This window comes from Patagioenas fasciata, chromosome 3 (genome assembly GCF_037038585.1).
Source record: "Patagioenas fasciata isolate bPatFas1 chromosome 3, bPatFas1.hap1, whole genome shotgun sequence".
Lineage (NCBI taxonomy): Eukaryota > Metazoa > Chordata > Aves > Columbiformes > Columbidae > Patagioenas > Patagioenas fasciata.
The window spans coordinates 77,548,217-77,570,946 of record NC_092522.1 but is presented as its reverse complement, the minus strand read 5'-3'; the positions used below and the strand labels follow the sequence as shown (position 1 = coordinate 77,570,946).

At 39.8% G+C, this 22,730-nt stretch overlaps 1 protein-coding gene across 3 annotated transcripts in view; it reads right to left on the bottom strand.

Annotated features, from left to right (window-relative positions):
- Nucleotides 1–5,886: 5,886 nt before the first annotated feature.
- The window catches only part of SLC22A16 (solute carrier family 22 member 16), a 39,467-nt gene continuing 22,623 nt past the window's right edge, over nucleotides 5,887–22,730 (bottom strand). For all 3 annotated transcript variants that reach the window (XM_065834917.2, XM_071806643.1, XM_065834918.2), the window contains 6 exons: nucleotides 21,419–21,536; nucleotides 18,958–19,507; nucleotides 17,027–17,154; nucleotides 16,525–16,634; nucleotides 15,960–16,059; nucleotides 5,887–10,617 (listed from right to left, as the gene is read on the bottom strand). In XM_065834917.2, the coding sequence (XP_065690989.2) occupies nucleotides 10,405–10,617; nucleotides 15,960–16,059; nucleotides 16,525–16,634; nucleotides 17,027–17,154; nucleotides 18,958–19,507; nucleotides 21,419–21,536 (1,219 nt within the window). In that variant the 3' untranslated portion in view covers nucleotides 5,887–10,404. The remainder of the gene's footprint in view (nucleotides 10,618–15,959; nucleotides 16,060–16,524; nucleotides 16,635–17,026; nucleotides 17,155–18,957; nucleotides 19,508–21,418; nucleotides 21,537–22,730) is intronic.

The window sequence follows — 22,730 nt, the reverse complement described above, 5'->3', positions numbered from 1 at the left end:
CAGTTTGACATCAACTGATCCCAATGCTGCAAAACCCACTGAGGGGGGAAAGCAGCTGGTGGTGGTGCTGGCTTCTGTGGTAACAGCTCAGAAGGCCATGATAAGCACCCATCAAACATGCCTTTTTTTTCTAGCACTTGCTGCTGCGATCCAGGAGCACATCAAGCCTGAATGTGCTAATGTGCCAAAAATTAACTGGATGCAAAGCAGAGGCAACACATACTTGTATAAGCGAGTGCAGCTCGGGCTTTGCAGAGCCCCTGAACCGGCTACGAGCCCACCTGCCCCCCAGCGCAGACCATCTCAGCTGGGAGCCCTGCATCTTGCTCGAGGGCATAGGAGGAGAACTATTTTTAGCTGTTGTGGCAGGCCGGCTTAGTGCCAGCAGGGAAGGGATGACACTTCTCATGGCCTCAAACTGCCTGTGCTGAGGGTTTTGCAAAAATCAGCATTTAAAAGGCAAATCAGCTGCAGTAACTGTTGGGAAGGGAAGGGCGTCAGGTGCTGTTTAGCTCTGTCCTTTCTTGTGTCAGAAGAACAGGACAGAAGCCAGACAGAGCCACCTGGAGCTGTAATTCCCCAGCAAAGAGGATACTGGCTGATGTAGGCTTCATGCCCTTGCCACCCTCCTGCTCCTCCCAGGCCAGAATGAATTATTTTTTAAAATACTAAGCTACTTTGTGATGTGACTTGATCTCCCAGCTCCCGCAGCTGAGGAGACAATGTCAGCGTCAATTGGTGCAAGGGGTCTAAACTGCAGGTTTAATTAGATCCACTCCTTACTCTTTCTTGCCTCACATGGTTGTGTACCACCACTAACCCTCAGTCTTAACATCATTCTAGCAGTAGATAAAGTCACCAGTACAAGTAAATACATTGATCCCCAGTGGACATGTGCATAGCAATACGCATACCCACTGGCAGTCCCTCCAGGCTGTGACAGCCTCTGGCAAACCATCATCCCTCAGCTGGCAGAGCTGCACACATGCTATTGCTTTGGCATCTTTGCGTTACAGGCAGGGCCCCTTGCCCTGCCCTTTTTCCCCTATGGCCCAGCTCCATGAGTGTGTTTTCCTGACCAGCTGGCTGCTCTTAGCTTGTGTTGCAACCCAGCTGACCTGCCAAACTAAGCATATTTACATGCCCAAATGAACAGTTCCAAATGCCCAACTGAACTGTTGACCAGAAAACAGATCAACCGGAAGTAACTAAAGAACACCAAAACCCATTACATTAGAAGTCCTGTGGGGTTTTTTTATGCTAACTCACCACATCTAAGTGCTGAAAAATATTTTTTTTTGATTGCCTGAAGCCTGCGGTACCAGGGAGCAAAGGCTCCAGCTGTTCTGGACTCCCAGAGAGAGAAGCTCCTTGTCCACAGGGACAGCTGCACTGGCCCACCATCCCTGTCTGTACCTGACTAGAGTGCTGCCACCTTTTTTTTCAGACCATTCTTTCGATTATTCAAGTACTTCTCCAGCTTACAAGTACCCCTGGTGTTGCTTCCCTCAACCTGACCCCAGAGCGGGGTTTTGCCAGGTTCTTTGCTAAAGGTAGTTACAGATGCTCCTGAAGCTTGATCCCTTCCTGGGGGTTTGCTGAGGAGAGGGCGCTGATTTTGGCCTTTTGACTCTGGCCTGTTCCCTTTTCTGTCACTTGGGCTGCTCTGTTGGATTACCTTCGGGACCTGCCACAGGAGGAAGGAGAGGACACTCTTCACTGAACACGGGATGCTCAAGGCTCCTTGGGACCTACTCAGTCTTTCTGCTGGGTGCACACCCAGCACCACTGCCAGACAGCAGGTGTCTGAGACGCCTGCACTGAGACCTGAGGCTACTAGGGGGGGGCTCAGCCCCTCTTCCAGATAGCTCTTCACATGCATGCACAGACAATACTTCCTGAAGTAGATTATACCCACCCACAAGCTACCAATAAAAGCAACCTCCACCAGCAGCACGCCCAGCAATATTCTTGCTCCCCTCCAAAATGTGCGCTGCTCGTTCCCCGGGAGGTGGGCGTTGTGGAGCCCGTTGCCTCTCTGTGCGGGGGAGCGGGAAGGAGCTGAGGTCTGCCAGGGCAGTAGGGAGCTCAGAGCCCTGCGGCTGCAGCAGCCGCGCCGTCCCCGCGCCGTCCCTGCGCGGCCGCCTCCACGGCTGGCCCGAACCCCTCCCCGCAGGAGCTTAAGGAGCTGGTTTGTGTCCGGTGGAAAGTCCCCGGGGCAGCGCTAGGTCCCAAAGCCAAGCGGGGAGAGACGGCAATACCTCGTGAGGAGGAAGAATCACTCTTCCGGGAAGGGCGGAGAAGCGGAGCGGGGGAGGACGGAGCGCGTTGCCGAGGCGGGGCTGGGAGGCCGGGCAGGGGCTGCTGGCAGCTCCCCTTCTCCGGGGCCGCTCCCGGAGCGCCGGCGCCGCGTCCCTCCGCTAATGAAGGAGCTGTTTGTGCCCGGGCAAAGGTCGCGCCCGGTGCTGGCTCCTCTCCCGGGGAGCCCAGCAGTCCCACGGTGCTGCTGCCAGAGCTGTGTCCTTCTGCACCTGCCCGTAACTTTCTTCCTTAGTAATTTCCCCGGCGTGCTCAAGAGGAGGCTCACGGGCCCCCACTGCCCCGAGCAGAATATATTATCTTTTTTCTTCTTCTCTTACAAGCAATTAATTATGTTCTGAATGTTTCTGAAGTTGCCTTGAGATTGCCATAGTACTTAAGGAATCGGGCTAGCAGTCAGGATGGCAATAACACAGCGTGTCCGTGGGCCTGGACATTTCAGGCATCCCAGGTCAATGAAGAACGGTTCCCTGCTACACTGCAAATGCCTGACAAGCACAGCCAGGCAGGACTGTCCACATTAATTTTTCTCAGCAGAAAACCACAAAGTTTGTCAAAAAAATCCTGTCTGCAGACTCCCTGGGATGAAATTGCATACCAGGGATTCTCAGCTCCAGGGAATTTGCCATCGCAGGACATTGGCTAATATTTGACTGCTTGAACATTTGTCTCTGAACAGGCTCAACGGGACAGTGTTCGCGGCCCATTTCCCTCCAGCACTGTTAAACAGCATTTGCCATGGATCTTCTAAACAGGTGCCTTTTCTTTGTAGCTATTTAAATACAGACCAGCAGCCATCAGAAGGGCCTCTGCACATACAGCAACAGTGTGCATGGCACACAAATGGCTGTTCTCACCTCCTGATCTAGCAATGGTCTTAAGTAATAAAACTAAAGCCATGATATACTATACATATGCAATTACTGACCTTTTTAGCTACATAATTTTTAGGGTTTTTTCCTTTAACAGTGGAAGGAACAAGAAAGAATTCTGCCAAAATTATAGTACAGCTTGATTTTTCTGAATGTTTCAAGAAGATATGAAAACAGGGTGTTGAATAAGACAGGGAAGGAGGCAGAGGAATGGAGAAGGCTTGCTTGCTTAGAAGTTGTTGGTGTATTGATTGTAAAATGTACACTATTTTAAATAATTGCAGGATATCTGCAATAGCTTTTGAGAGGGGCCTTTCAGATAGGGAAATCTCTCATCCTTCAAATATGAACAGAGTTCACGGTGCCAGCTAAGAGGAATTCTCCTCCTGGGATTCTACTTCTCATTGCTTAGAACTTCACCCAATGTGAATGATTTGGGTTGAAATTTTCTGTGTCAGATGTTCATGCAATGCTGGATGTTTCAGGGAATTCCTAGCATGCCTTTTCCTGAGAATGAGATTCAGAAAATTGCATGCTGGTTTGGGATACCAAATCTTACAGTAATTTCATTGAGAAACTCTTACTCCTCCATAAGATAAAGTATTTTGAAAGAGTGAACACACTGTGCTTTGCCATAATTTAAGATGAAGAAGAGCTTTGTCCTCTCTTGCTATGTCATCTAGATGTGTGAGTTCCCACCATTAGTGTTTGTTTATCCATGCAGACATCTATACGGGGAATAAATTTCAACTCTATTGTGCTGCCATTGTTTTTCTTGCCCCTGCTCTTCACTAAAATGAATGGCACAATACAGAGACTCTTTGATCCATCTCACAGAGCCCTGATTAACCAAAGATCAGCCATCCTGTATTTAGGCCTTCAAGATATGAGAAATTTTTTTGCTACAGATGGTGGTGCTTTCTCATGAAAGGTGGGGAAAAGAACAAGAAGGGACAAGAAGCTCTGTATCACAGCCCAGCTGCTGAAGACCTTCTGGATGTTTGTGTATATATTATTCTGCGTATTGTGCAAAGTATGTCATTTTGAACTAGCAAATTGACTACATGCTATTCCAAGTACAACAGTCACATGTTTGTATTTGGAGAACACTCCTGACAAACTCTGTAATAGTGACTGCTGTATCCTTTGACTGAGTGCAAGTCGTGATTTGGGCACTCAGGAAAAGTGCACCAGGCTCCTGACACAGAAGAGACACAATCCTGATCGTACCTGGAGCTGTTTCTGAACTATGACTGGCAGTGGCATCCCGGCACACCATCCACTCAGCTCCAGCAGTCTTCAAGAGGTGTTACCCCTTACTTTACAATTCCCTTTGCTTTGTGCACTCTCCTGTAAAGAGCATTAGCGGTAAGCAGCAATGACCTCTGTGAACACAGCAGTGCTGACCTGTTTCTGATCTGATGAATGGCATGGATCACTTCTCTGCTACTTCTTTAACCAGTTCAAAGATCAAGTCAAGCATCAATGCCCATGGCAAGTTACCATTTTAGAGAAAAGGTTAAACTGCTTCTCATTTTACTGTTTCCCCATGTGATTCACTTACTTCTAGAGGGATTCACTCAATATGAGGAAGATACCGCCAATACTGACATTCCTGTTGAAAAGCTCTGTTAAAATATTTACCCAAAGATTGCCCATTTATCCCTGGTTCATTTCCTATGTTCCTGATCACCTCAGTCAAAACTGCTTTTCCTTCTCATCAGTGGCAATGAGGCTGTGGAGAGAATCTTCACATGCATCACCCCGTGGTGCTGTTTTTCTCTTGTTCCTCTGCAAGTCAGTTCATCTCTGCATGGAACACTATGAGGCAACATTAATTATTAGATGCCTGTGAGTGCTCCATGGTTGGATCCCACTCATCTGCAACAAACACCTGAGCAGTATCCACGCCTGTGTGTGTTAGACAGGAATGCAGAGAGAGGAGACTTAATTTGTCACCAAATGAGATATTCCTCATTACTTCTGATTTTTCATAAACCTAGGTTACCAATTTATTTGAAAGAACTAGTTTTGTATGCAAACTACTCTGCAATAATTTTTATATGCCAGTTTTATTTTAAAAAGCATACTTCCCCATTTGAGGTATATACTTTTTAGGTGTGATTTTTCTCAGCCTGATTGAACTCAGTGCTCTCGAAATCAGTGTATCAGTGGTTCGAATTTCTCAACTTTAGCAAACAAATATTTGAACCATTCACTGTGGTTACTTTCGTGGAGGAAGCTAAATCATCTAGCGAGGACACATAAAGCCATTAAAACATGAATAATGAAGCCAAATGATGGATGTAACTTGATCAGAAAACAAGATTAATAAAATATGTATAGAAAATTTAGTGATTTGCACTAATTAGAGATTTAAGGGAAATGGAAAATAAATAGATTCCTGAGAAGGGCTAAGAGGACCAGTCACAAATAATAGTACTGTAGATTGCTGTAATTCTAATTTTCCTTGCACTGTCTGCCCACTCCAATTCCTGAATGAAGAAGTTACAGTTAGTTTTCACATCCACTGAACAGCAACTGGTTACAACTTTTACAGTCTTGTCATTATTCTCTTTTTTATCAATTCATACCCATTCTACACTACCTGTAGCTTTTTTTGTCACTATTGAATTTGTCCAAGGGATTACTGCCCCAGCCAGCTTATACAAATAAAGGCAAAAAAAGAATAATATTATTCTTGCAAATGCAAAACATGTCACATTTTTAATGCACATTTTCTCATAGTTACCACCTAACACATTACCCAGACTTTGGTTTACACCTGCAAACACAAACAGGGAAAAGACACACACGTGACACTTGCCAGCCTGAACCATGGGATCTCCATGGAACACCAAAGCACGTGCCCAGCTCCTACAAAGGAGCGTGTACCAAACCAAGAGTTGGTGACAGGAGTTCATTAAATTGTGTAAAGGTGTAAAGATTAAATAACATGTGTTTGACTTTATTCTTGCACATAATTTCAGATAATAAATATAAATTAAAAACCACCATGAACATATATTGTACTAAACCCACATATTCTAGGCAAACTCTTTCCGATGAGTACGTACTTCCCGCATGTTACCAAAATGCACATTCCATCTGGTACGGAATCGTGTACAAAATTATTAGGTTACCAGTACTTAAATGTGCTCTAACCTTCTTCATGAGAGATGTAACAATGCAGACACTGCTTGACTGCATTTACTAGAACTTTCTATGTTAACATTCATAGTTTTTTTTCTTAATCTCTGAGTTTAATTTCTCCCCTGTGATTCTGGTGTGGGATTCAGACAAGCATCTTTAAGATATGTTTGCACAGGGTACAGGATCTCCTTTCTGCAGCCACAAATACCTTGCTGGTATCATGCCTCCGTGGCACAAGTGACCTTGCATTTTGTAAGCCCTTGCAAGAGGCATTCGCAGGCCTTGCATGTTGCTGAGCCCAATGTAAGGAGGCTTCCCAAGTGACAACATGTAAGGAGTTGGTAAAAATCAGCTGTGAAAGTTACAGGAGAATGCCAGGTTCCTCCATCCTAGAGCTGGGATGCCAGACTATCTTCTGTTTCCCCAGAGCTGTTCCAAAAAAGCCCTCAGCCAGGATTCATTCCCTTGTTCAGACATTCAGGGTATCACCCAAAGCATTTGACACAGAGCACACATAGTTTGGATAGGTTTTTTTTTTCTACATAGATGTTTAAACTATAGAAATTTGCACAAAGAAATTGAAGTGAGTTACTAAAATAGAAAGTACATCTGTTTTAAAACATAAATTCAAAATATCAAAGACAGTTACTTACCATTTTTTCTCAGTTATCATTAAACTAATGATAATTGCTCTCATTCATATATTTAACCCAGAAAGTATGTCTTCAGCAACTACAAGACAGTCAATCAGAATATTATATCAAATTTAGAATAAAAACATTTGTCATTGTGCAATAGTGACCAGCAATTAAGACAGATGAGAATTCTAACCCAGTATCTCATAAAACTATTACGTAACTCCATAAATAAACTTGCACTAAGATAGAGGTGAAAAATACAAACATAAAAGACCTTAAGGACTCAGATAACAAACTATAAAAAGGAATTCTTTATATGAGCAACGAGAGGAAAACACACTCCACGGGAACAGAAGCATTTGTTCTCAAAATCAGTGGTGTCTTGCAAGAGGATTTTAGATGAACTATGAATATTTAAGAGAAGGAAATCAACTCAGCCTGTCTATGCTATGTTTATAATACATGACTAGTGTTAAACATATTTTTGTCCATATGGAAAAGACAAGCAAGCAGAAATGCTAGAGACATTTTTTTTACAGTAATAACCTTCCTCAGGTTAAAGAATAGGATATCCCACGGCATCTTCCAAGCTATTCATGCATAAAACAACGAAAAGTGCACCTGTAGATCAACAAACTTTTTATTTTCAGGGGAAAAAGTAACATCATTAGTTCAGGGAAATTCACGGCTCACTTGAATCAAAGACTAAATATCAACTGACTTCAGTAACAGAAGGAGCTGGCTTTCAGGATTAAAAGCCATCAAGCTACATTTTGTTTTAGAAAAGTCTTTACGTTTTAGTCTGTAAGGATTGCTTACTAGCATTGCGCATTTAAGTTTGGTTTTTTACTTTGCTTTTTCTTTACCTTATGTATACCTGTTACAGGTCCTGAATCCCTCAAGTCAAAGGAACACATGACATTCTTAGACTGTTCTTAGCACGGAAACCCCTAATATCAGTTATTCAGCAGGTAAGGAAGTAGAAAAATTAATTTTAATTGTTGTTTAGTACCTTGTTAGAAATAAGACTGTACTGTCCCAGCACTCACGACTAAGAAGTTTGATAGGACCTTGTACTAATAAAAGAGGGAGTATGGGCTTGAAAGAACCCCAAAATAAAGCAATTATTTGGAGTTCTTTTGGGGGGGAAGGTAGTTGCAATGTCAGCCAGTACCAGGTTAATTCCTTGTTAGGTCTACTGCATGATGTTTTCTTTTTTAGCATGCTTAAACCCCTGTTTAAGTCAGGGCATGTGGAGTTTGGCAACAGATCTTGCAGATAAGGAGAGCTGTTCTGCTCTGGAAAGTGGAGTGGGATCTGAAAGCAGTGGAAGAATACCAGGTCTGCTCTTCAGCAAAATAAAAAGCCACGGCATGTGAGTAATCCCGTCTTCAGTCATCAAAGTACATACTCAAGTCATCCTCTGAATAACGGTGGGATTACACAGGTGGGTAAGGTTAAGCACATGCTTTTGCTGAACTAATATATCTGAACAGAAGGCATGGTGTTCTATATAGTTCTTCAGAGTTTTTCTGTGCAAATACTGGAACACCCACGGAATTGAAGGGACCATAAAGATCCCTCGCTGCTTTCCATGTAATTATGACACAGAAGCTCCCTGAACTTAAACTTACCAATTTTTTGCTTGGCTTTGAAGCATGTTCATCCTCATATAGGATATGATTTTGTCCTAATACCACGACCAAAATGTTACTTGACACTCTAGGAGAATGGAGTGAAGAAAAAAAATCTTTTTAGGGGATATAAACCATTATTCTGGTTTCAGAAGTCATTGAAACTAATATGACTGTGCAGATATAATTGAAAATTGTGATGATTAAACTGTACAGTATATAGAGTATTTATCTACAGTAATATAGATGTCTTATTTTGGGGTACATGGCAAAGAAGTAAACAAGGGAAGACTTGTTTTGAATCGTACCAACTAGCATGAGAGTAAGAGCCTAAGATGCAAAGAACTCTGATTTCAAACCGGGGATGACAGGGTTCACACAGCCCAGGCAAGAGAGGGCTGTCTGAACCCCAGTACAGAAGCTTCATATGTTGCTCCCCTCAGACCAAAGGTGGCTGAGAGAAGAAGGTACAGATCTTCAGACAAGGAAAAAAAACCCAGGGCTAGAGGTAGACTGAAAAAGGGAAAGCGGGACAGAAAGGTGTAAAAATAGCAGCCAGAGTGATGCATTCCTGTCTACCAGTTTTCTGTGGTCCACAGTCATAAGGCACGATCACTGCACCAGCAAAAAGCATTGATGCACACATGAGGTGTAACAATAGTGGGATATTTACAGACACCAACTAAAAATACTAGAGTAACTGGTAACTCTTCTACTGATAATTTTTAAATTTTATTTTTCTAACTGATTTTGTGTGATACGAAGAGAAAATGAGCTACAGACATCTGGTCTATGAGAAAAATGGCATGTAGATACTGTGTCTACTAATCATTCATCAATAACAAAGTCCACCTCTGTGAAAAGAGCCTAAGACCCATGTGCTGTTTATTCTTTTCCACCGAGGACTGAGAGGTCTTGATGGAGGTATTTGGCAAAGGTGTAGCTCTTGAAAGTTATGAGGAATCTGATGCTAGATTGGAGCTGAAATAAGTGAGAGGGGAAGCACTGAAATAATGGTCTGGAATGAATATGGCTTTCAAAGGCATCAGACATTTTAGTTTTAACTAAACTAAAAAGAATTTACTAAACCAGCAGTAGATCCAGTGAACAATTTTTTTCTAAACCACTAATAAAAATACATTTGCCATTCAACAGAATGAGTAGTATACAAACTATTTGCACATTTTGCGAAGTTAGTATTATTTTTTCAGTTGCAAGTTGTTCCACAGAATACTTCTCTTTGTTAGAAATGACACCTTTTCTAGTAGAAAATTTGAAAAAAAAAGTTAGTTTAACTTTGAAATTATTGATATGACTTGATGTAATGTTAAAGTCTCTCTCTTGAATTATAACCATCTGAGTTTACTGTGTTCTGAAGTCTCAAGCCTGTAGCTGTCGGCTGCAACAGGACGAGAGCGGACAAGGCACTTTGCGGTGAGTTTGCAAATCTAACTGTGGAAAATGTGAAGCAAAGAACTGGTGTATTTTTTTACATATGTGTAATCAGGTAGGTTCCAACATTTAAAGTAATCATCCCAACTGGTCACGTCAAGTCAGATAGGTTTTCTAAAGTCTGGGTAAGTTTGGTAAGGGTTCTAGATATCCTGTCAAAATTTCTGCAGTACCTTCGTCATGTGGATAAGGTTTTCTATACTTTCTCTGTTGAAAAGGTAAGACTGGATACAAATTAAAAAGCACAGATGTTATAGAACAGTCACATTTCTTGAATAAAAATATCTTATAAATTATATAATGATTAAAATTGCGAACAGCTATTTCGGGGTTTCTTTATTTCTCAGTGCTGACTGTTTCTTGACCAAACATCTCTATCTTTTCTAATGCCGCACCACTCTGTCCTGGAGGAGTCTTTCCTGAACAGCTTTTCCCGTTTCTTCCCATTTCTGTCGCTTCCACCAAAGTATTAGTCAATGGTTTTCCCAATGTTTCTGGAAGCATTATTGTTAATATTCCACTCAGGAGGGCCATGATCCCAACAAGCAACTAGAAGAAATAAACAGTAGCTGTGAAGGTAGAAATGTCTTTCAAATTATGCATCTCTTTGATCTTGCTTGAAAATACGTTTAAAATAAAGCACAAGGAACTGTAATATAAAGCAAAGATCACCAGTCTTACATGTTGACCATATAAAACATCTGCCTTTTTTGTTGCAGATTACACAGCAGAATTAAAGAAGAGCAAGTGAAATATTTTCACAGAATCACAGAATGGTTGGGGTTGGAAATGACCTCTGGAGGTCATCTAGTCCAATCCACCTGCCAAAGCAGGTTCACCCAGAGCAGATTGCACAGGAATGCATCCAGGTGGGTTTTGTTCCAGAACAGATCAATATAGTGCAAGCAGGAATAATTCTGTTTGAGAAAGCAGAATACCCACATCTTCACTTGGTATTTCTAGAATACTGTCAGGTGTGTATTTAAAAGCTGATTCTACAATTCCATAAGTTTATTTCTACATGTGTATTCCTTGAGCTACAATTTCCCTGCCACCTGTAGTTTCAGTTTGCACTCCAGCTCCTGACCCTATTGCCTTGTACCTGTGTGCATGTTCCTTCTTCACACCACCAGATCAGAACTTCTCAGTATGGCTCGTTGGCCTGGAGCCACAACAGTGCACATCCTCGCTCAGGAGAGCTCTTCAGCAGATATTGAATCTGACTCTCAACAGGAATACTTTGCTAAACTGCAGTTTCAAAGATCTGTCAGGGGTGTGGGTACCTGCTCACATTTGCCCTGGGATCATGCCATGGGTTTGTCCGTGGTGTACAGTTCTGTAACAACAGCTTACTTCAGCATGAGTGGTGCAAGGACCAGGATCACGTGGGGTAGATGCAGCAGCACACACGTGCTCCATGAGTATCTTTTCCTTCCTTTCATTTCTGTCCCTTGTTCAATTAGGACAATTCACACTTCCCTCCTTTGACGTACAGAACAGCATTAAAACCCTGATATTTTTCCAATGCCACATTATAAATGGCCCAAATCTCCCTCAGTAGAAATGCTTCCACACAGTACGTCATGCGTGGCCTCAGTGTTTTTCCATTGTATGACTGTGCACTTTGATACTGTATTATCCTTATCTTGCACTATGCTGACTCTCGGGTCTGTTGTGTTTAACACTTTCCGAGTACGAGAGAGAGCATTTGGAATTATTATGCCTGTGTCTCTAGCACAGCTTGAGACAAGAAACAGCCAGCTACCATCTCCATCTAAGCCAGACTTTCTCCTTAGGTCAGGGAGGTGCTTTAAAATGGGAATTCGCCATTCTAACCTTGAACAGTCCTATCTGCATGCAAACACATCATGTTGCTTTTGCTTCTTTCCCTCCAGAAAGAAAAGGACAGCTTGTCTCAAGCACTCCTTTGAGAAGCAGAATCCACACTGTTGGATACACTTACCTTTTTGCACTTGCATTAAATACAGAGGCTGACAAAAAATTAAGCGAAGTACTGTTGGATACTACAAACCACAGTGAAAACAAAAGTCATGCTCTTACTGTAAGAAATTAAAAAAAATCCTAGCAGTAATAGGACCAGAGGAAATGGTGCTGAGTAACAAACTGCAGGAAATCCTTGCAGACATATATCTATGTGGCAGGAGTGATATTTAAAGATATATTCTAAAATATTAAAATCTCTCTTCTTTCAGTCAAAACTCATCTCTACTATTAAAACAGCATTTTTGCCATGGTAAAACAGGATGAATTGACACATGGCAGCTCTTCCACAATAACCTCTCTAATACACATCTTTCAGGCTGTCATAAGTTTAGAGCTGAGGATAATGAGGGCTGTAAAGGATACTGAAGCGTATGGATACCGGTACATTTGGAATTTATGAGAACAGGGTCAGTAGTGATGCCCAACAGAACAAGGTTAAAGCAACACTGTGTGCTTTGAGTATGTGTGTCTCTTCTGTTTCATTTTGTCTTTTGGACATTTTGCATTCTTCTCATGTTTTCCTTCCTTGTGAACCTACCTCTTATTCCCCTGCAAACTCTAACTATTCTGTAAGCATACACATCATCTCAGTTCTCTTTAACTTTATTACATCATGTGCTAGTTGTATTTTTTCATTGTGAAAGCTGCTACACAAAGACTAATGCAGCATGTTTCCCTTCTCCCTGACCCTACAAAACATTTTCCAGTATTTCCTACAAAAGACAGAACATGAAGCAATTAAGTCAGAGCATATTGATGAAAGGACTTTTCAAATGTCATTTACCTTTGCAGGGGCAGTATTCACACTTATCAATGAAGTTACACACATTTAGTGAAAGCAAGTCTTTCGCAGACTAATCTTGGCATAATTCATGAAGTATATGACACAATTTAGCCCTTTGCTTGTTCATAACGAATGTGTACATTGTCTATGTATGTACTATTTTATGTATATAGTGCAGCATCAGAATGTTCTTCTGATATAGTCAATGAGTTAAACATTTATGGATTAAAGTGTACTAGTCTGCAAAGTATTTATGTATGTTTAAGCTCCATTGAAGTTAATTTGACAGGACAATCTACTTAAATTCATTGCATTTTCAGCATCTTATTTTGAAATGTGACTTTCTGCTTAGTCAAACTCTCAAAGTATTCCCAACACTTCAGTACAGCCAGCAGCATCTAACAGCTAAGATAAATAACTTCAAAAAAAGATTTACCACCATTTTTCATGTTTTCCTCCCTACCTGGAACAACAATTTTAATTTCACAGTGGTCTAATACCAGGACTTAATATATTTAGTTTGGAACAAAAGGTAATTTGAATTAAATATCCCTACAAAATAATAATTTTGCTTCTGAGAACAAATCATTATTCTAATCTGATATTTATATTTATATCCATGTCTGATGTGGCTATGAACCAATCTAAAATGTGATCTTATTTACAAAAATCCTACTTCAACTTTTTTTTTTTCCTGAAAATCCACTAGTATTAGAGACAAGATTTGCATTCATTTAACTTTACTGACCTTAGTGAAGGATTTTTTTAATTTCTAATTTGTGGTTTATCTGAGAGAAAAATCAATTCTGCTAAAGGGCTACCGTAATATAATTCTTAACAGCTGAGAAACAGAAATAGGTTTTACATGGAACAGTTCCTTTACTGTAAGTTTTCTGGAAAGTTGTCACAAGAAAAACATACTTGGCCAGTTATTCAAGATTTATAGGCATTCAATGAGATGCTGGCATAACTCGCAAGTGGCACAATTGTACAGGAGGCAGACTGTCAAACAAATAGCACTAATAACTGCTTGACAATGTGCGGTGTATACAATAGATCAACATGATGTATATCAGTTTACTTACAAACATAATCCATTTCATTTCTCTTCCATTCCAAAACACCTACGTGACCCGAGACTTGGCACACTATGCTCCAACTCAAGTCAAGCCTACTTAATAAACTGACGAACGTTTTATAATTGGAACTACCGATGAAAACATATTCGCTGTGAACTACTACACAACTCTACAAATACTCTGGATACTTTTAGTACATCGACACTTGCTCACAGCTGAAACAGTTCCTCTGTTTTACAGCCATTTGCACTGCTCTCAAGCATGTTTGAGCATTCCCCATCTGTGGTTTAACTGCAGCACTTCTGCACAGATAAAGCTTATCTCAGCCTGTAAAGGCAAAACACTGACAAGAGAAAAAGAATGTTCTCCCATGACCACTCTGCTGTGCAAATGTTTCTCTGTCTTTTCTGGGATGATATTTCGCTGTGTGTGGGGCCATTATTAAGAACATTTTTTAGGAGCTTGGGTGAATAAATTGATTTGTTGTCTCCTACATCCTCTTGATTTTAACCCAAAACAATTAATTTAAATAATGAAACCAGTTCCTGAGAATTCTCTAAAACCAATCTCTAGGACCTATAATTGAATATTTTATAGCTGTAAAATCAAAAAGTCACAATGCCAACTTTCCAGGAAATTCCAATGTGGTAAACAAAATTAGAGTAAGAATCCAGGTTAAAAACATATCCTATTACATTTTCACCTTCTGATATGTATAATGTACAAATAATGTATAATGTATAATATATATAATGTATATAAATATATATAAATATATAAATATATATATTTATATATATATCTTATATATATTTTTTTATATTTATATATATAAAAAATATATAATGTATATAAATATATATAAATAATGTATAATGTATAATGTACAAATAACATTGGTGTGCTAGTCACAGTGAATTCTAAGGGGTTTTGAAAGAAGTCAGACTATATTAAAATCATTAATAAACTTTCCTCTACTTAAAGCTTTAACAAAAAATGTTGTAATTCCTTGTGATTTTACATATATGGGCATAAATTATACTTCAGGAGAAAAAAAGGGTTGAATAGCTGCAGGATTTCTCAGCAGCAAATGCCTCCTAACAGAAATTTAATGAAGAAATGTGATTCATCTGTGAGCAGGAAATGTATAAAATATTTTGTCCAAAACGGATCTGAAGCTACATAATGCAGAAAAAATGCCCAATGTCCGTGAAGGAATGCTCCCACCTCTGTTTTCCTGGGGCAACTGGTGGTAGAAGACAAAACCTAATGATAGCATGACCTGGAGTAACCTACAAGTAGGATGTGCTTAATGAATCCAAGGTTCTGTTGCTTGTCAAAGTCACCATGAACATCATCAGTACACTATTTGCTTCTCTTTTTCTATTTCATGAGTTGTTTTGTTCAGTTCTTGTAAGTGAAAAGCACAATAAGGCAGCTTAGGGACAGCTGTGAAGAGTAAGTATAGTAGTCATAAGACATTCTTGATCTTTTGGAAGGCTATTCCAAAGTTGCAATGTCCCAGAGAATCTATGGAAAAGGTCAAGGAATAATATGACAAAAAACTGCCACCCACAGTGAATTCCGAGAGTGGAAGAACTGTGCCTTTGGAAAAGAGTAAGAATAAATTAGGACATGGTCAAGAACTGCTAGACCTACAGAGCAGGTATGGACTAAGAAATATGGACTAAGGCCCTTCCTAAGTGTTACATGGTAGCTGAAGTATATTTTTATTGAAAACATTTTTACCAATTTTATAGTAGGATCCTGTGCATGACTGTTTTTATGTCTTCCATCATAAAAACATTTCAGAAGATTTCAGTGACTCAAAGTCTCCCTTTTGCTTTGGCTGCATGTTTTTAACAATATGAAGTTACTAATCTTTGAGACTTAAAATTGAGAACAAGAATGGGTCACTCAAGCTCCTTTTCAAAATAAAAGTTCAGCTTTTGGTTCCTGAGAAAACAAGTGACACATACACCTTTTCAAAACCAGAAACATTCACCATTGAAATAAATACTTACAAGTGGCATGAAAATCCAAACACTTCTCAGATAAACACAGAAAGGCGCAACCACACTTCCTACACGACACATCATACTTCCACTTCCAACAGCAAGTGACCTACGCATAAAAGAAGGACTTTGATAAGAATTCTGGCAGATAAAGGAAACAATTAGAATGCACAGACACTTAAAACATCAATAGCTATCGCTACACCAGTGTAAATTCATATCGTAGTGAAATGTAGCTGCTTCTATAATTTGGATTAAAAATATAATCATACTTCAGCATAGACCACAGAATGAACAACCAGGACTTTAAAGAAAGGGCTAAATAATGTTTAAGAAATGTTGATTATTCTTCTAGTTCCCCAATCAACGTACATGGATATGAAATAGAAATAAAAATGTATGTTCCAGCCAAACACTAGACAACTCTGGAGCAACTGAGGAACTCATCCCACACCAAGTCTTTCAGACCACCAGCACTGGTGCCAAGAGCTGCTGGATCTGGCACAGGAGCATAACAAAGGAAAGGAAATAACAGCAAAGTAATGAAAATCACAAAACTGGCCAAAGTTCTTACCTTACAATTGTTGGGTACAGTTCTGCTGTGTAGAGATAGATAAGGCCAAATGCCACACCTATTGAAAATTTTCCAGCCATATTTGCTAAAATAATTAATATACTGAAATCCTATTGAAAGAGAGCACAAATAAATAAATCACCAGAAAACAAAATTGTTCCAAACTTTATTTATATCCTTCAAAAGTTGTGACCCTTCTTTAAACAACAAGCAATACTTATTGCTTGCTTTTTTAAAATCACTCTTAATATATAACTAGTGTCCATGTCACTTTTTACCAGTCTTGATTCACTGAAGCCCTGGGAACATTTTACGTGTGACTCCAGCAATGATAATGAAACCTGTACTGAAAATACAGAAATCTATCTTAGACTGGCAGCTGCAATTTAAAAACAGCCTTTAATCAACTATATGATTTAGAAAGAGCAGCTGCATCTACAGGCTTAAGAGCCTTTAAAATCAATTTCTACTGTAGGAACACTTTCAATGATACGTGACTAACCTGAGGTATGAACATAATTAAAACACAGATCAGTGCACTTAAAATAAGGAACGGAATGAGTGTGTTTCTCCTTCCCAGTTTCTCCATCCCAATGCAAGCAATGATATAGCAAGGCAACTCCACAGCACCTGTCAGTATGAAATTATTTTAAGTCATGATTACACATATTTACGTTATAACTCTAACTTCCTCTTTATGAGGATTAATTTAATCTAGGGGGTAATAAGTGAAATCTAGAGATAACCAGTGTGTTGGGCTAGTTTATTTGATAACAGTAGTGGTAAGAGAAGGCAGAAAACGTGGCCTAAAATATGGTAGTGGGGGATGGAGAAGGACAAGGAAATGGATTTCACAGCACAGAGCACTTCCAGTTAACTTTGGGGTGGAAAATTACAGAAAACACAAGGCCAAAATCCTGCTTTTATGACACTGGCACCTGTGACTGAAAGCTCTCCATTTGCTGCTCTTCTGCTTCAGATATTTTCACAGAAACAGCTTAAGCATGTCCAGGACTATTGCTGGTGCCACAGCAACACCCAGCTTCAGCCCAGAACCAGCCCGGTGTAAAAGGCCAGGACAGTCTCTCTGGGTCTGGTTTCTCTGAGTCAGAGAATTCAGAGAGTGCGGTTCCAACTGTCTCTCCATTGAAAAGAGGGCAGCTGCTCACCAGATCCCACTCTCACTCAGATACTCTCTTCCTAATGTTTGTTTATTTTGAAGCTCTAAAGGAACTGGTGCTTGGCTAGAACTGTTCACAAACCCTGTGTAAACATGATTTGCCCCTAGATAAATTATATTGAACCTAAGCCAGTTCAAACATGTTTTAAACCACCTTGCTCGTGAAGAATGCTGCTATGTCCAATGTAGAGTCAAGGAAGAACATAAGACACAGCACTGAACAAATACGCTGCATTTTTACTAGGCATCTGTAATGTGTCAATACACCTGTAATATGGGGAAACAATCTTTTGGGCTTGTGTTGGTAAAAGCAGGTTGCACTTATTCGGTGCCTGTTAGTCTTCTAAAATGGTTTTAGAACAGGTGGGTATGGTGATTTACACACTGTACTCCACCATAAGAGTTATCTGTGCAATACTAGCATCCATCTTCAACACATCAGTCCACCAATACGCTGTTATATGTGAAAACACAAACTGAATTCTTGAGAGCCCCAGTCCTCCTGTGTGCTTATGTACATGAACAGTCACGTTCACTTCACTGAGAGCGCTCAGTTGCATAAAGCACAGAGCATGACTTAATTCTTTGCTGCCCCAGAGCTGCGTGCCTGATCTAGAGTCTTCTGAAGTCAATGGAATATTTTCACTGATCTTAACAAACTTCGAATCAGGCCTTGAATGCACTGAGTCATCTTTATAAACAACTTACATACCAGAGGAAGACTACAGTCAGACCAACAAAATTAAAGGAATATTACAAATAAAGATACACTTTTGAGAAAACTAAAACTACTCTTGCTTCTGAGAATCATGAATCTATTTTCTACACAGACAGACTGAATATATCGTGACTCTAAGTGATTAAAGTAATAATTTGTTTTCTCATATTTTCCTAGTTTGTGCCTTTAACAGAAGCATGTGAATTTTATGTTGCTGGTCTACTTTCCTTGGTGTATGTGTGGATCTGCTATATGCTTGCAGGGCAAAGGGGAGACAAGCAGAACATAGTTTTACAACCACAAAGACAGATGGAGAAGAATTTAGTACACCAACAAATTTTAAGTTTTCTTTGGTTTTTTTAGAAACAGTGAAATCTGGAGTGAATGATACTCCTGTGTTAGTCAACTTTATGAAGAGTTAGCAATAAACTAATTGAATTAACAAAGTTAAAAAATTGGCTGTCAAATCTCTAGACATTTCTAAATGTTATGTTCTAGTTCTGTCATAAACAGAATAATGTACAAAAATACTTACCTATGAGAAAGAGATTTAAGTATTCATTGCCTCCTAGACTGACAGAACTGAGGGAGAAGACGTAGTACCCCAAGCTCCCAGTGAACCAGATCAGCCAGACTGTGATGGTCCTTCTTGCAATGTGCCAGTTACAAAACAGGTCTAAGATGTTGTGCTTCTTTCTTGAGGATGTGCCATTGTCACCTGTTCTGTCTCTTACTGGATCATCTTGTTGGACTGAGTACAGTTCAGAAACTTTGCATGGAGTAGTCACTTTATTCCATCTTGCCATTATATCAACTACTTTTTGTGCATCTTCATATCTTTTCTCCGACAGGAGCCAAAAAGGTGTTTCTGGGAGCATCCAGCAGCAGAGGATAAAGGGAAGAGTCGCTACGGAGAGAAATATCTGATAGACCCACCAGGTCCGAACCAAAAATCCCACGAGTGCCACAACCATAATTCCCATAGCAAAAAAAGCATGGACATGCATAGAAGCCCAGGTTCGTGCTTTAATGCCAACAAATTCAGTCACATAAACAAAAGCCACAACCAGATAGCCACTGGAAACCTGGGGGGTGAAGGGGGAGACAAAAAAAATAAAAAAGCAAGTGAGCTTTGTATCTATTCTCCTTGTGCAACAGCAGTAAAAACAAACAGCTAACAGTGTTTCACGTCTGTGTATGCTTAATTGCCACCGCACTGGCAAGTCCCACACTGACAGAAAAAAAGGGAACCCTGGAAACAAATCAGCTGGAGAAAAAGTTCACTCAAAACTTCAGACTGCCCGAAAACTGTATTTAAAATCTGTGTAGTGATTTTGGATGCTTCTCTGCAGTGGTGGAAAGCCAGCAAGAGACACCTGAAAAAGAGCCTCATTTGCTGATGTCATTAAGCCCTTCATCTCCAAAAATTTGGTCCATTAAGGACATCGCAAACTGGACGCTCAGGAAAATTATGTCACCTGAAGTAATTGCCACTTCTGAAAATCTTGACCTTGGCTTTTAAGTAGACCATTAATAATCTGTGTGTCAGAGACCTGCAAATTTACTGAGAATTACCTTCCACACCCTTGTAAATTATCTCATTAAATCAAATTTTTACAACGTTGGAAGAGAATCTCATATGTATGGTTATAGATTCTCATGCATTATCTAGCGAGTGCAATTAATGGCATGTTCTCCGCTATAGTATTCTTCACTGAAAATATATATTATTGAAAATATATCTATATATTTCAGTTTCTCTAGCAAGTCAGACTCTTGGTATCTCAAAACATTTCAAACCGTAGCTAGAAAATCTGGACTATAAAATATTCCAGTACATTGTTTTGATTAACCAATTTTCTGTTTCAAAATATTCCAGTTAATAATCTGATTCTGAACCCATTGACCCTGATAGGAAAGCTGTGCTGATCTCAGTGGCACAGGGCTGGAGCTTTAGACCTCCATCTCACAAATCAGCTCCAGTGGGCAGTTAAAACCTGCAGCATTGGTCAGCTCAGAGCTTTTTTTGCTTTTCTGAACTACTCACAGCCCTCAGCATCAACAGCCAAGGGAGTCAGTAGAGGGACTCCTGTTGATCTCACTGTTCAAGGCTGCAATGCTCACACAGATTTTTCCTGCTAGGAAATCCTTCTGAGCTCTGATCAGGCAAAGGGAGCTCCAGGTGCAAGGTCCTGTCTTGACTAGTGCACTGTCAGCAGGAATAAAATAGATTATGTGATTATTTTCAAATTCCTAACCTACTTCAAATAAGTTACATAATTTTTCTTCTAATAGCATTCTAATTTCTTTAGGCGTTATATAGTGAAAGACTAAAAATATTATGTTTGGGGATGTAAAATAGTAATTTAAAATCAATTACTATGTATAAACATTGAATATATATCAGATGCTGCAGATATATCATACATACATGTAAAAGTATGTGTATAGATTCACATAAGCACACATACTGGAATTCCCTTAAGTACAGTATAAACATCTAGGTGTTAAACATGCCTACCTATGTATTTAGTATTCCAGATGTAGCTCAAAAGACCAAAGAGATGCATGGAAGAGAAAATGTGCATCTCTCCTCCATCACTTCAAAATGGTAGAGGTAAAAATCCTACTTATTGTAGATTTGTTACTTCAAGAAAAATATACACTATTTCTAGCAATAAGGAGCAATGCAATGGCAGCTGTGATGCAGAATCCGGAGTTTGCTGCTCACACTTGGTATTTAATTACCAGTCCAGCAGAGGTTGGGATGGAGGAAGTACCAAACACTGCTTCATACAGACGCTTTCTATTAATTCAAAGAAGAAAAGTGCTGTGGTCCAAGAACATTCAGACTCCCCCTGCTCTGCTGAAATAAGTGCAACAGAGGGGGCTTTAGAATAATGAAGTAGGGGAGGAAACAGTTAAAAAAGGGAGGTTTTCCTGAGAAGGGGTAGGAAATGACACATAAAAGAGCCACGGTGAACATCCTTTCTTACCATAGCAAGGAGAAAGCGCACAATCACAAAACTGTAGTAGTCATATGTGAAGGCCACTGCGATGCCAAATAAAAACTGACCAGCACTTGTGAACCATATCACACGCTGTCTTCCCAGTCTGCAAATTACAGCAGTAATAAAATTATGAACAAGCACAAACAATCTATTAAAATACACCTGCAACTGCAGAGACCCTATCTGGAAATGAGTCTGAAAATACTGTACTTGAAATTTTCACTCACCATAGAAACTCTGGTTTAGTTACCTGTATTAATTTTTCAGTAATTCCAGCTTCCAAGAAAAAGGAAGCTCTTATGGATGGAACTTCCATTCCACAATTCTTGGCTGGAAGCAATGTGCAGAAGTGGTCATTACGTATGTTCACCTCCAGTTTCAAGTTCAACTTCTGCATAACTAATCTGCAAATTTACTCTGTCTTATCTATGAGGACAGTAGGTAAGTCTCACTTTTTCAGATATTTTATATTAAGTAAAGTCTAGTTAATAATTTCAAACAAAAGTTAGCTGTGATACATGCCATCTCTTGCCAAAGTAACAACCAATTTGGATAGTAATGAAAAGCTTCTGTAACCTATCTTTGTTCAGTTATTTGAAGTTGAATACTCTAATAAATGATAATTCCATAGTTCTCCTGAATTATACAAACACAGAAATCCAGGAAGCTAGTATACTAACCACTAGAAAAACCAATGTCAAATACTAGCTTCCCACGAACAACATAGTAATTTTCAGTTTGTAAGAAGGGTATGTAGTAAAAAGGAACTTGCATTTGTTTATCTTCCCATATCTCAGGGAGAAAATATACCAAGTAGAGCCTGTTGTGACTAAACAAGTAAGCACATGCTATGAATAAGCAGCTCACCTGAGGAGAAAAACCTAGAAATCTGCAGTAGATATACAAGACTCTGTTGAGGATTCATTATATTCTATCTACAAATGTCCTGTAATACCAAATGTGTGGAATTGTTTTTCTTCCCTGGTAATATTCCCTTGGACTCGTATTATCTGCTCCACTGCAAACAGCTCTTCACAGATGTGGATATTACATTTAGACAGAGAATTTAAGGACTTTCAGGATTGTGGGCTCATTTGTCATTTTCAGTCTGTGAGTACTTGGTACTACATCAAAACAACTCCTGTTTTTCTCCAACCTTGACCTGGAGTGATGCATATTTGGTTTATGATTCCTGCCAGAAGAGGTCCCAGTGAGTCCCAGCTGTCAGAGTTCTTCTGTTGGGAAATCTGTTAATGGGGAATGGGAGGAATCCACAAACTTATTTCCCACCAGCCAG